Source organism: Lithobates pipiens, unplaced genomic scaffold (assembly GCF_037356315.1).
Source record: "Lithobates pipiens isolate NorthernLeopardFrog02 unplaced genomic scaffold, aLitPip1_a1.2 Scaffold_10, whole genome shotgun sequence".
NCBI lineage: Eukaryota > Metazoa > Chordata > Amphibia > Anura > Ranidae > Lithobates > Lithobates pipiens.
In genome coordinates, this window is record NW_027507686.1 from 79226917 (window position 1) to 79242298 (window position 15382).

At 44.0% G+C, this 15382-nt stretch overlaps 1 protein-coding gene across 4 annotated transcripts in view; it reads right to left on the minus strand.

Annotated features, from left to right (window-relative positions):
* MUS81 (MUS81 structure-specific endonuclease subunit) overlaps positions 1–15382 on the minus strand; it is a 326264-nt gene that overhangs the window by 51822 nt on the left and 259060 nt on the right. For all 4 annotated transcript variants that reach the window (XM_077456085.1, XM_077456093.1, XM_077456072.1 and 1 more), the window contains one exon: positions 1332–1415. In XM_077456085.1, the coding sequence (XP_077312211.1) occupies positions 1332–1415 (84 nt within the window). The remainder of the gene's footprint in view (positions 1–1331; positions 1416–15382) is intronic.

Below are 15382 nucleotides of genomic sequence, written 5' to 3' on the forward strand. Positions count from 1 at the left end.
CAGTGTTCCGCCTATCACGGACATCCTCTCATCCTCGTCCATAGTATGAGGATGAGCGGATGTCCGTGATAGGCGGACCACTGACTGCTGGGAAATTGAGTGTTCCGCCTATCACAGACAGGGAGGCGCGGCTTTTGAATGGTGGAATGGCCGCCGTCTGTCTGCACGACACGCTGATCGGGTAGGCAGACGGCGGTGACTCGAGTATAAGCCGAGGGGGGCACTTTCAGCCTAAAAAAAGGGGCTGAAAATCTCGGCTTATACTCGAGTATATACGGTATGTGATTCTGCACTTTCAGTTATCAGATGTGAGTGTGTGGCGCCAGCAGCTTTCTCCCGCTGTGATTCTACACAGCGGAAGCTGATCAGCGGATCCTGCAGACCTGCTGATTGGTCTGTACATAGGCAGAACTGCAGTCTACCTATGTAAATAAGGCAGACTGCCGTTCTGTCAGTACAAAAGGCATGGATCATGTGTTCCTATAAAGTAGGAACACCAATCCATGCCTTCCACTAGTAAAAGCACTTCCCCTACAGTTGGAAAACACATTTTAGGAACACAGTTAACCCCTTGATTGCCCCTGATGTTAACCCCTTCCCAGCCAGTACCATTAGTGCAGTGACAGTACATATTTTTAGCAATGATCACTTTATTAGTGTCACTCATTCCCAAAAGTGTCAGTTAGGTGTCCGATTTGTCCACTGCGATATTGCAGTCCTGCTAGAAGTCGCTGATCATAACCATTACTAGTAAAAAAAAAGAATTCTATAAACCTATCCCATAGTTTGTAGATGGTAAAACTTTTGTGCAAACCATTCAATATACGCTTATTGGGATTATTATTTTTTACCAAAAACATGCAGCAGAATACATATTAGCCTAAGTTAATGAAGAATCGGTCAGTCAGCAGCTCTCTGCTCGGTGCTCAGTGGAGGCTCACATACTAATTTGATTCACTGAACTGCAACTCAATTTATAACATTTGTATCACGTGTTTTTTCTGGATTTTTGGTTGATACTCTGTCTCTATCATTTAAAATACACCTATAATTATAGACCCTTCATTTGTTTTGTAAGTTGGCAAACTTACAAAATCTTCAGGGAATCAAATTCTTTTCCCCACTGTATATCTGTGCACAGGTAGAAATCCTGCATGCTGCAAGTGGCAGCAAGTTTCTGAACAATGACCCGAGTTTCAGAAGACTGAAGTTTGTTAAGAATGCGTGCATAGCTAGCAAATACTCAGCAGTGTGGTTTTGTCTGAAGTATACAGTATAGTTTTAAAACAAAGACAATAGTAGCAAAAAGTATAGCATTTTGTAGGACGTACCTCTGAAGCTTCCCACATTTCACGCTTGAAAGTAGTTTTTCCTTCTCTTCAGCAGAAGAACAATTTTCATAAGCAGACAGGAGACTAGATGACAAATAGAAAAGACAACTGTCTATAATGTGCTCGGGGTTATATATTTATATAGCATCATAAAATGTAATTTATATGGCATACAAAATGTGATGCTCAATTATGTGTATCCAATTATCAAATTAATTTTGTATCTCTCTTTTACAATATCATTCTGAAAGATAATCAGTCCCACCACAAACATATTTTTTTCGAATAGAAGCTGTAGTAATATAGCCCTGCAAATGAATAATACATTTAATCTTCCCTAGGTTGTCAATTCAAATGTATTTGAATAAGGCCTAGTAAACATTGAAACATATCATCTGATATGTGCATTTGTAATGCTTTTACTCAAAGAGTAAACTGACTTTTAGTCAAATTTGCTAATCATCTTTTTGAAAGACATTAAATACTGAGGTCCACCCCAATCAAGCCTTAGTGCAAGCGAATGGATGAGCTGATTGGCTATATCTCTCACAGTTGTGACAAATATAGTGTACCGTGCACAGTGAATAGAAGTTTGTCTCAAAAGAGACAGCAACAAGTCTGTGAGTAGGTCCAAATTAGATAAGCGTTTATTAGATCAAATACTTGGGTTGTCCAGTGCTATAGAAGACCACCAGTTAAGGTTTATTTTCACATAGTATTTAGTACTCTGCATTTAAGATAACAAACACTCTACACATCACTGGCCATTGCAGATGGTTTTATAATCATAGTTAACTAATTAAAAATAATATTCCCTTGGTTACATAATTGTACATGCCCATCAGATGTTTCACGAGATAAGGCTGGCACCTTCTCAATGCATCTGGAAATTCCCCTTAGAAATGTACCCTTAAAGTGGTTGTAGACCCTTATCAACACCCTGTTCCAAATTATTATGTAAATTCTATTTCAGTGTCACAAAGATTAAATATTTTGTTTTTCAGTTTAACTCATGGATGGCATTGTGTCTCAGGGCATTTTTGATCACTGAAAACAATCTCGGCCACTTGTGATAATTAGATTGCCAGGTGAGCCCAATTAAAGGAAAAAACTACTAAAGGAGGGTGTTCCACATTATTAAGCAGAGCACAATTTTCAAGCAATATGGGGAAGAAAAAGGATCTCTCTGCTGCCGAAAAGAGTGAAATAGTTCAATGCCTTGGACAATGTATGCAAACATTAGATATTTAACGAAAACGTAAGCGTGATCATCGCATTATTAAGAGATTTATGGCCGATTCAGAGCTTAGACGGGTTTCGTGCAGATAAAGGCACATCGAGGAAGATTTCTGCCAGATCCATGCATCGAATCAAGAGAGCAGCTGCTAAAACACCATTGCCTTGCAGCAAACAGATATTTGAAGCTGCTGGTGCCTCTGGAGTCCCACGGACATCAAGGTGTAGAGTCTTCCAGAGTCTTGCAACTGTGCATAAACCTTCCATTCAGCCACCACTAACCAATGCTCACAAGCAGAAATGGCTGCATTGGGCAGAAATATACATGAAGACTAATTTTCAAACAGTCCTGCTCACTGATGAGTGCCATGCAACCCTGGATGATCCAGAGGGAGGGAGTAGTGGATGACCACCCTCTTCCCACAAGGCTGCAACGTCAGCAATTCGGTGGTGGAGTAATGTTTTGGGCCGGAATCATGGGAAAAGAGTTGGTCGGCTCCTTTAGGGTCCCCAAAAGTGTAAAGATGACCTCTGCAAAATATGAGGAGTTCCTGACTGACCACTTCCTTCCTGGTACAGAAGGAAGAACTATGCTTTCTGTAATAAAATCATCTTCATGCATGACAATGCACCATCTCATGCTGCAAAGAATACCTCTGCATCAATGGCTGCTATGGAGATAAAAGGAGAGAAAGTCATGGTGTGGCCTCCATCCTCCCCTGACTTCAGTCCTTGAAGCATCCTCAAGCAAAAGATCTATGAGGGTGGGAGGCAGTTTACATCCAAACAGCAGCTCTGGGAGGCTATTCTGACATCTTGCAAACAAATTCAAGCAGAAACTGTCCAAAAAATCACAAGTTCAATGGATGTGAAGCTGCTATCAAATAAGGGGTCCTATGTTAAAATGTAACGTGACCTGTTAAAATGTTTAAAAAGTTAAAATGTTGTTCAAAGTTTGATTGACATAGCTTTTGATTTCAGTAAATATGCTGCAAACACAACAAATGACAATTTTCAGTTCTTTACAACCTATAAAATGTTTTGAAACATGCATAATAATTTGGAACAGTGCATTGTAAGTTTTTTTATTTTGAAAAACAAAAACTGTTATCATTAGGAGGTTTGTTCAATAAAATTTGAATTGTACTCTTAATAGTTGATAACATGAGAATTATGCTGACTATTGTTTACATCAATTATTTAGGTAAATGAGAAAAATATAATCGGCATAATAATTTGGAATGGGGTGTAGGCCAGGTTCACACCGGAGCGATGCGGGAACGCCGCGAATCCGCAGCGTTTTCCCGCATCGCATGCCTCCCGCCAGCAGTTCACACTGCCCTATGCGGACTGCTGGAAGTGTCAGTGAAATGTTAATGACACCCCCAGATCAGTTTGCATATCGCAGTGCGATCTGCAAACTCGGACAGGAATCGGATCGCATGGTGTGAACACCCATGCGATCCGATTCTGCTGCGGACCAAAAAAAGGGTCCCATGCGAGTTTGCGGCGGGTGCTATGCGAATTCAGCCATACTATCTGTATGGCTGAACTCGCATCGCACAGAGATCGGAAGTGATTTGCACTGCAGTGCGGTGCGAATCACATCCGGTTCTCGCTTTCGCAGCAGTGTGAACCCAGCCGTATACCCAGTGACATGACTGGTCTCAGGTGATGCAAAGAGGTGAAACAAATCCACCTACATAAGTTGTACCTGTGTATTTTTAGCCATTTGTCCTGTACAACCTTGAAAAACTCAGATGTAAAGCATTTTTTCACAGACTCACAAAGCAGGGGGTGGGGAGCAGCAGTTACACACTGTACAAGAGCTTTGAAAGTCGTTCTTCATAACTGAGGTCCTCCAGCCCCCTTTTTAGCTTTGTTGCCCCTCTCTGGAGTCTCTCCATTTCAAGCACATCCGTCCTAAGGATTGGTGACCAGAACTGGTTGGCATATTCAAGATGTAGTCTAACCAAAGTTTTGTAGTGACAGAACTATTGTTTTAGCTCTTGCATAAATACTTTTAATAAATAACGATACTCTGCTGGCCTTGCTTGCTGCAGCTTGGCATTGCATGCTATTGCCGGGTCTGTGACCTACAAAGACCCCCAGATCCTTTTCCATCCTTGTTTTCACCCCTAGCATGTAACTTTCATAAGCTTTCATATTTTTAGCTCCCAAGTGCATTACTTAACTTTTTTTTATTTTTTATATTAAACCTCATCCATCATTTTGCTGCCCATCCCTCTTTTTTACTAGGTCTTCTTGTAAAGATAAATGCTGTTGTGAAGTTATTGGCCTACTTAGTATTGTATCAGCAGCTAACACTCAGATTAACCGCTTCAGCACCGAAAGATTTGGCTGCTCAATGACCAGGCCATTTTTTGTGATTCGGCACTGTGTCGGTTTAACTGACAATTGCACGGTCATGCGAAGCTGTACTCAAACAAAATTGACATCCGTTTTTCCCACAAATAGAGCTTTCTTTTGATGCCATTTGAACGCCTTTGCGATTTAAATTTTTTGCGCTATAAACAAAAGAAGAGCGACAATTTTGAGAAAAAAACACAATATCCTTTACTTTTTTCTATAATAAATAGCCCAAATTATTTATCAAAAACACAAATTTTTTCCTCAGTTTAGGCCGATATGTATTCTTTTTTTTTTTTTTACCAAAAATATGTAAATCACAATAAGCGTATATTGATTGGTTTGCACAAAAGTCATAGCATCTACAAAATAGGGGATAGATTTATGCCATTTTTCTTCTTTTTTTTTTTTCTAGTAATGGCGGCAATCTGTGATTTTTATCGGGACTGCGACATTATGGCGGACACTTTTGACACAATTTTGAAACCATTGACAATTATACAGCGATCAGTACTATGAAAATGCACTGATTACTGTGTAAATGTCACTGGCAGGGAAGGGGTTAAAACTAGGGGGCAATCAAGGGGTTAACTGTGTTCCCCATGTGTGTTTCTAACTGTGGGGGGTGGGACTCTCTAGGAGGAGAGAGAGAGAGATCGGTGTTCATACATAATATGTCTTCTCTCCCCTCAGAATCGGGATCTGTGTGTTTACACAAACAGATCAAGGTTCTTGCTCTGTCACAAGCGATCGCCCGTCGGGCGCTCGCATCGGCTCCGGGCACACGCGCGCTCCTAGTGGCCAAAAGGTGAAGCAACGTAAGGCAACGTAGTTTCGCCCAGCCGTGCCATTCTGCTGCAGTAGAAATGCGGCGACTGGTCGGCAAGCGGTTAAAGAATGTCACCAAAACATTTCCTATTCATGATATACAGTCAGGTCCATAAATTTTGGGACATCGACACAATTCTAATCTTTTTGGCTCTATACACCACCACAATAAATCTGAAATGAAACGAACAAGATGTGCTTTAACTGCAGACTTTCAGCTTATATTTTAAGGGTATTTACATCCAAATCAGGCGAATGGTGTAGGAATTACAACAGTCTGTATATGTGCCTCCCACTTTTTAAGGGATGAAAAGTAATGGGACAGATTAACAATCATCCATCAAACTTTCACTTTTTAATACTTGGTTGCAAATCCTTTGCAGTCAATTACAGCCTGAAGTCTGGAAAGCATAGACATCACCAGATGCAGGGTTTCATCCCTGGTGATGCTCTGCCAGGCTTCTACTGCAACTGTCTTCAGTTCCTGCTTGTTCTTGGAGCATTTTACCTTCAGTTTTGTCTTCAGCAAGTGAAATGCATGCTCAATCGGATCCAGGTCAGGTGATTGACTTGGCCATTGCATAACATTCCAATTCTTTTCCTTAAACTCTTTGGTTGCTTTCGCAGTATGCTTTGGGTCATTATCCATCTGCACTGTGAAGTGTCGTCCAATGAGTTCTGAAGCATTTTGCTGAATATGAGCAGATAATATTGCCCGAAACACTTCAGAATTCATCCTGCTGCTTTTGTCAGCAGTCACATCATCAATAAATACAAGAGAACCAGTTCCACTGGCAGCCATACATGCCCACACCATGACACTACCACCAGCATGCTTCACTGATGAGGTGGTATGCTTTGGATCATGAGCAGTTCCTTTCCTTCTCCATACTCTTCTCTTCCCATCACTCTGGTACAAGTTGATCTTGGTCTCATCTGTCCATAGGATGTTGTTCCAGAACTGTGAAGGCTTTTTTTTAGCTGTTGCTTGGCAAACTCTAATCTGGCCTTCCTGTTTTTGAGGCTCACCAATGGTTTACATCTTGTGGTGAACCCTCAGTATTCACTATGGTGAAGTCTTCTCTTGATTGTTGACTTTGACACACATACACCTACCTCCTGCAGAGTGTTCTTGATCTGGCCAACTGTGGTGAAGGGTGTTTTCTTCACTATTCTTCGGTTATCCACCACAGTTGTTTTGCATGGTCTTCTGGGTCTTTTGGTGTTGCTGATCTCAACGGTGCATTCTTTCTTTTTAAGGATGTTCCAAACAGTTGATTCAGCCACACCTAATGTTTTTGCTATCTCTCTGATGGTTTTTTTTTCAGCCTAATGATGGCTTGCTTCAATGATTTGTTTTGTTTTTTCAGCCTAATGATGTCTTGCTTCACTGATAGTGACAGCTCTTTGGATCTCATATTGAGAGTTGACAGCAACAGATTCCAAATGCAAATAGCACACTTGAAATGAACTCTGGACCTTTTATCCGCCGCTTGTAAATGGGATAATGAGGGAATAACAAACACCTGGCCATGGAACAGCTGAGTCCCATTACTTTTGGTCCCTTAAAAAGTGGGAGGCACATATACAAACTGTTGTAATCCCTACACCGTTCGCCTGATTTGGATGTAAATACCCTCAAATTAAAGCTGAAAGTCTGCAGTTAAATCACATCTTGTTAGTTTCATTTCAAATCCATTGTGGTGGTGTATAGAGCATAAAAGATTAGAATTGTGTCAATGTCCCAATATTTATGGACCTGACTGTGATGACTACCTAAAAGAAATGCATCGCATTGTAGACGACAGTGACACTGATACTATTTTGAACAGGGACCCTGTCTTGAATTACAAAAAGGCCCTTGAGAAGATTGTGGATCGGGGTTTCTGGAGGGGTATCCTCAATGAAAAAGAGAAACTCTTTTTGGTACCATGTGCTCCACGCACACCGGTGATTTACTATCTTCCTAAATTACACAAGAGTGTGGTTTGCCCTCCGGGACGCCCGATAATGAGCGGTATAGATACGGTTACGTCTCGGGTGGTCAAATACATAGATCATTTTTGCAGCCTCTGGTTCGGACTATGCCGTCCTATATTAAGGATACTAAACAGGTTATTAATATTTTATCCAGTATAGTTCCTAAGAGAGGTTTATTGTTAGTGACTGCGGATGTCACCTCACTATACACCATCATCCCACATCATTGAGTTTGGAGGCAGTTAGGCTATTCCTTGAAAGAGGATCAGGTCTGGAGTCTTTACAGATTGAATTCATCATGGAACTTTTGGAGCACGTGGCCAGTCACAATTATTTCTGGTTCGATCACCAATTTTATTGCCAGGACAGGGGAGTGGCTATGGGAGCTAAGTATGCCCCCAGCCTCGCCAATTTGTTCATTGCTAAGTGGGAGGAGGATGTCAACCAGTGGGTTCAGAGGTACAAAATAGGGTTCCGTTCATTACCACCTTCTCGGTGCAACATCGTAGCATCAAGCACCTGATACAGAAACATTGGCATTTGCGAACGAGTGATCCGGTTCTTGGTGCTATTTTGTCGGAAAGAGCACAGGTGGTGTTTAAGGGAGCATCCTCTCTGGCTAGCTGATTTGCACCGAGTGTACATTACCACCCAAGCATAAATAGATGTTTTTTTCAGAACCTTAAGGGTTACTATAGATGTAGGAATTGCCAGGTTTGCACTTTAAATAGTTGTAAGGATAGGAAAATCTGTAAATTCGTGTCCACTAGTACATCAAGGTCTTATGATGTTGGACCATTTTTCACCTGCTCATCTGAGGGAGTGGTGTACCTTATACAGTGCCCTTGCAGTCTCCGGTATGCTGGGAGGACCAAAAGGACACTGAGGATAAGACACAATGAACATATAGGGAACATTAGAAGAGGCTTCGACAAACATCCAGTGTTTCGTAATTTTGACCAAATGCATAACAGGGATCCCTCCAATACTTTGTATATGGGTATTGATAAGTATAGGCCCCATTGGAGGGGTGGGTCATTGGTTAGAGAAATTTCAAGACAGGAAATGGCCTGGATATATAGACTCAGGACCTATGTCCCGTATGGCCTTAATGTTGACACGGATGTTAACGCCTTCATTAATAATTCTTGAGGGCGTTCACATGCTGTATGCGGCCTTTTAATATCCTGACAGCTCCTATATCTTTGGGGGATATTGGGTATAATTATCTGGACATAATGTTGAATTGAGTATTCAATGAGAAATCAATTTGGATTGATGCTGATGTATTTATTACATGTTGTTGTGAGCCCTCCCTGATAGCTTGTGCTCTGGGCCGTTGGCTTTTGGGGGTTTTTACAATAGGTGATTAGACCTGTTGGGGTGCAGAAAGTGGAAGGGGGGTGTACAGGCATGCCCTTTCGTTGAAGGGGTGTGCCTGCCCCTTTCTACAAACCTGAGGTTGTGGGTGAGTGAAAGTGGGTAGCCCCCTCTTTTTGGAAGATAAGTTCCCCCTTGTCCCTGGTGTGACACAATTAGTGGTCATCAAAGTAAAAAGGGTTATACGTCTTCGACATGACCCAATTAGTGGGCACTGAATAAATGAGTAGTACTGTATCGAGGTCCTTAGGGTATCTTTTCCCATACCTGAAGTGGGCTCAATACATAGTCATACATATGTTCTTTTAATTTACTTTTGTTTTTGGTTTCTCCCCTTCATAAGTGGTTTTATATTTATAGCGTTTGATACGCATACATTTTTTATTTCTATCAACTGATTTTTATCTTTATATTTATTTGTTTTATTTATATGTTGTCAACTGAGGGGGGCAGGCCAATCCCTCATGCAATATAGTTTGTGAGTACACAGTGTGTGTATAAACGAAAGCGAGGCTTGGTTGTGGGGAGTTTGCCGGAAGTATGAGCGGAATCCACCACCCACCATTGGCCATCCCGAAAGGGGTGTGACTAAGCGAATCCTCGCGATGGCTAAATACACCGGGACACTGGGTAGTTTGTTTACTAGTGAGAACGAGGCTTGGCTGAAGCGGAAGTCACCATGGGTTTGATGGAGTGGGCCGGAAGTAAGAGCGGAGTTCATTGCCCGCTATTGGTTATCCCAAACGGTGTGGGGCTAATCGAAGTCCCGCGATGGCTAAGTATACTGGAAGACTGGGCAGTTTATACACTGGGAGGAACAAGGCTTGGCTATAGCGGAAGTTGTCGTTGGCCCAGTGCAGGGATTGGATTAGTGAAGGATCCTGGGAGGGTCTGGCAAACCGGAAGATCCGATAGTTTGTTTATCACTGAGAATGAGGCTTGGTTTAATTGGGAATTGCCGAGTGCCCAGAGCGAGGCTTGGAGGGGTAGTGGCATTATAAATGGAGGTGATGTAGCGTGCCGCTCGTGCCCCTGGATGACGCCATTTTTTGCAAAACGCGTAGGGCTGAGCGACACGCTGACGTCACCTCGCGTGAAGGAGTATATATCCAGGAAGGACGGGTTTGTCCGTGTGCGTCCGGCCGGCGCAGCGGACTTAAGGCTGACGTTTTTCTTGTATACTGTAAGTGTATTTCTTTTTTTGGATTTTATTAATAAAGGGTTTTATACTATTGGAGCTTCATCTCTCTTCCATGTTATTGGCGTATACCCTTGAGCTCCTCTAAATACACGGGAGATGTTCTGTGGAAGTGTATCCAGTAACCTATGTACGAAAGCAGTGGTGTGAGGAGAGCAACAAGGATCCTTTCGGAGTGGGGGATAATTATATATCTACACGCCTTCTGTGACCCTCTGTAGTGGGGAGTCATGAATTTGTGGTAAGAAGTAAATCTAGATATACGGTGGTGGATCAAGCACTATTCACGTGTGGAGGACTTCATCCCTTCATCTACATTTAATTTGATTTGAAAGGACTTTTTTTGAATTTTTTTATATAGATTTTTTAATTAGCACACTGGGTGTTTTTTGTTGGATCACTGTTTATGATTAAGTTTGAATTTTTTTTTTATTACCCATATGTTAGGGGTAAGATAAAGTTTACTTTATTGTTACATTATTTGTGAAGTATATGCACGGTAGGCTCTAGCCTTGGTATATGTATGGTTTAGCGCAGCTTATTTATTTTTTCTGTTGTACCATGTACTTGTGTTAAAAAAGTAATGTGTTCTCTTTGTATTGCTTCCTTTGTGTGCAATTGCTGGTGTTTGTTTCAGCCTCCTGCTTTCCTTTTTCAAACCGACAACACTAGGCATGAGAGCACATCCATCTAAGCATATTACGTTTTTCATCTGTCCTTCAATGGCCAAGACTTGTCCTGACACGCCTCCGTCCTGCACAGCCATTCACTGGGAACACCAACATCCGTGTACTGCTGTATCTCCACCCCCACCTCTCCAAGCCCCTAATGCAGCTGAGAACAGAGATTATGTGATAGCTTTTTTTTTTAAATGGAAAAAGATAAATACACACATACACACACACACACATACACAAAAATGTTTTTCTTTTCATTTATATATTAGCAACTAGCGAGCCAGCAGTAATTTTAGTGCTGGCCCTCGGCTCCCCTGCGCACCGTGACGTACTTGTATGTCGTGCCAAACTGCCTGGTTTACAGGTGCACATGCCCCTGCCTCTTCTTCATCAGCAGGCTTGCAGCAAATGATTTTGACTGTGAACTTGCTGATTGCTGTGGCCAATTACAGCACAGATCTGTGTGTGTTACTCAGGGCTGCCCTCAGGGGGGTACAGGCAGTACTCCTGTAAGGGGCCCCAGAGTCCCAAGGGGCCCACCTGGCCCGCTCCACCTTCAGCAACATATGAAACAAAACTCCCATGCACCAGCCGGGCCTGCGCGGCACCCGCTATAGAAAAAAAGAAAGAGAGAGAAGCCTCACTATAGGGAAGGAGAAGAGAGCCTAGTCGTCTGAGCCACCGCCGCCTTTCACTAGCAGCAATACCACCAGCAAAATTGGGCTCTTTTCCTCAGCTCAGTCTGACCAGTTAACACAAATAGCACTGTGACAGGGGAGAGAGGTGAGTTTTCAGTGTATCTCCCCCACATGCCCCCTCCTTTCTCCTTTCAGCAGTGAAGAGAGAGCGTCTCTCACCTGGTTCGCTGCTTAGCTCATTGCTCGGTCTGTTTCCCTCCTCATTGGCCACAGCAAAGCCAATCTGAAGAGACTAGGGTCTAGGGGATTATCATGGGACAAGCAGTCCCAGAAGATTGACTGACAGCAGACTTCAGACCCCAGTATGCACTCTGCTGGGGGAGAGAGAAAGCCTGGAACCCAGAAAGAAGCTAAGGGAGGGATTGCTAAAATAGACAGGAAAAAGAGGTCTGTGCTGGAGCAAGCTAGAGAGGGAGCCACACTATACCTGTGCCATTGGAGAGGGAACCACGCTGTACCATTGCCATCAGAGAGGGAACCACACTGTATCCATACCATCAGAGAGGGAGCCACACTGTACTATTCCCATCAAAGGGAGCCACACTGTACCATTGCCATCAGAGAGGGAACCACGCTGTACCATTGCCATCAGAGAGGGAACCACGCTGTACCATTGCCATCAGAGAGGGAACCACGCTGTACCATTGCCATCAGAGAGGGAACCACGCTGTACCATTGCCATCAGAGAGGGAACCACGCTGTACCATTGCCATCAGAGAGGGAACCACGCTGTACCATTGCCATCAGAGAGGGAACCACGCTGTACCATTGCCATCAGAAAGGGAGCCACGCTGTACCATTGTCATCAGAGAGGGAGCCACGGTGTACCATTGCCATCAGAGAGGGAGCCACGCTGCCCAGAGGAAGAAAGACTGAGCCACTGCCATAATACAGACATGCTACACTACTGACCAGAGTCAGCCTGGGCAACACAGAGTGAGGGATCACTGCTGCAGTTTCGCTGGGTCTGGTATGGGGGCCTGTTGGCCATTATCCATTACTGCTCCTGGGGACTGAACCACTAGGAATTGCCTAACCTGCTATCCTTTAGGCCTTATTGACAGGCATAGCACGTGCCAATGAGCTCCAATGTAGTACTGCCAGGCCGAAAATATGGGGGGGTGACACCATGTTTTGCCACACCAAGTGACACCAACCCTAATAACGCCACTGCCCCCTGTGCTTTATAGTTAGACTTTATTTCATATCCTTCTCCTTAGATGGGACACCTGAGGCTACAAAGCTGGCATGATGGAGTTGCATTGTGAAAATGGATGAGGATGACTCTGGGTGGAGAGCCTCTTCACTATGTAACTCTCACCCCCACCCAGAGTCATCCTTATCCATTTTCCCAATGCAACTCCATCATCTTCATCCCCATCCAGCATCACCCATTCCTCTCTCCACAATGTATCCCCATCCACGACCAGCATCACCTATCCCTCCAGTCTCCACAATGTATCGTCATCCATGTCCAGCATCAGCCATCCCTCTCCAGGATGCTGGCCGTGGATGGGGATAAAGGTATTGTGCTTTAGTCAGTCAAGAGTTGTTATACTGATTGATTCATGTATCACACCACACTGATGGACTCAGTGGGATGGCCAGTGGGCAGATTCGGTGGAACCCTAAGTGAGCGGGCCCTGGGGAATGTTGGTGGTCAGGCCCCGGGGGGGCCCAGGCCTAAAGCTGTGTAAGGGGTCCCAAAATTTCTGATGGCGACCCTGCCAATGACAGGTTATTCACAGTGAAGTTTCAAGAAGTTGTACAATTGTATAAATCTGCAACAATTTGGGAAGAAAATAGGATTTTTATAACAGCTTACCTATAAAATCCTTTTCTTTGAAGTACATCACGATACACAGAGCCATAGTACCGTATATACTCGAGTATAGGCCGACCCGAATATAAGCCGAGGCCCCCAATTTACCCCCAAAAAAACTGGCAAACTTATTGACTCGTGTATAAGCCGAGGGTGAGACATGCCTGTCCATCCCTGTGTGTGTGTCCGTCCATCCCTGTGTGTCCGTCCATCCCTGTGTGTCCGTCCATCCCTGTGTGTCCATCCATCCATCCCTGTGTGTGTCTCCATCCATGTGTGTGTGTGTGTGTGTGTGTGTGTGTGTGTGTGTGTGTGTGTGTGTGTGTGTGTGTGTGTGTCCAGCCTACCTTTGTCCCGAGCCTCCGTCCCGTGCCTTGCCTCCTTGCCTCCGTCCCGTGCCGTGCCTTGCCTCCTTGCATCCGTCCCGTGTCATGCCTTGCCTTGCCTTGCCCCCGTCCCGTCCCGTCCCGTGCCGTGCCGTCCCGTGCCCTCTTCGTCGGCGGCCATTGTAAAGTTTAAAAGCTGCGCCGCCGCCTTCGCCTGTGATAGGCGGAACACTGAATTTCCCAGCAGCCTGTGTTCCGCCTATCACAGACGTCGTATCATCCTCGTCCGTAGTACGAGGATGATACGATGTCCGTGATAGGCGGAACACAGGCTGCTGGGAAATTCAGTGTTCCGCCTATCACAGGCGAAGGCGGAGCCGGAGGCGCGGCTTTTGAATAGAATGGCCGCTGTCTGTCTGCTCGACACGCTGATCGAGCGGGCAGACAGCGATGACTCGAGTATAAGCCGAGGGGGGCACTTTCAGCCTCAAAAAAGAGGCTGAAAATCTCGGCTTATACTCGAGTATATACGGTATTTACTATATGGGTTATAGGCCACCTTCAGGTGATGGCCACTGGCATGCCCTAAGACACAAAGTGCCCTCCCTATAAAACTCCTCCCACTACTGGGAGTACCTCAGTTTTGTAGCAAAGCAATACACGTGTATACCAAGAAGGGAGGGATCTCTGTGTCCCGTGATTTACTTCAAAGAAACGGATTTTACAGGTAAGCAGTTATAAAAATACTATTTTTCTTATGGTAAATCATGGGATGCAGAGCCATAGCAGTTACTATGTGGGATGTCCCATAGCAATGGCAACTGAAGGGAGGCAGACACAACAAAAGTAGGGCACCAAGAGACAAGAGGACTTATACTGCAGCCTGCAGTACACTGCGCCCAAAGGCGATATCCTCATGATTGTTTACATCTACTTGATAGAATCTGGTAAATGTATGGACTGAAGACCAAGTTGCGGCCTTGCAGATCTGAGCCATGGAGGCTTGGTGATGCACTGTCCAAGAAGCACCAACAGCCCTGGTGCGCTTTAATATGAAAAGGAGGAATTTTCCTCTTTAAACCATAAGCTTGAACAATCACTTGACAAATCCATTTAGAAATAGTAGATTTCGATGCTGCCTGTCCTCTTTTAGGACCGCCTGGCAACACGAACAAAACATCAGTTTTTGACGAACCTGAGTGGTCACTTTCAAATAGACGTTAACTGCTGACACTGAGAATGTAGTGACCAAGGTTCTGGAAAAAAATGAAGGCAGAACAATATCCTGGTTTAATTGAAAACCTGACACTACCTTCGGTAGGAATTTAGGATGGGGGCCACAATACAACCTTATCCTTATGAATAATCAAATATGGCTCTTTACAAGAAAGAGCAGCCAGCTCTGATACTCTTCTTGGAGGAGATATGGCAACCAAGAAAATAATTTTCCTCGTCAAGAGGACTAAGGGAATATCTCGTATTGGCTCAAAAGGCTGTTTTTGTAATGCCGACAGGACTAAATTTAAGTCCCAAGGG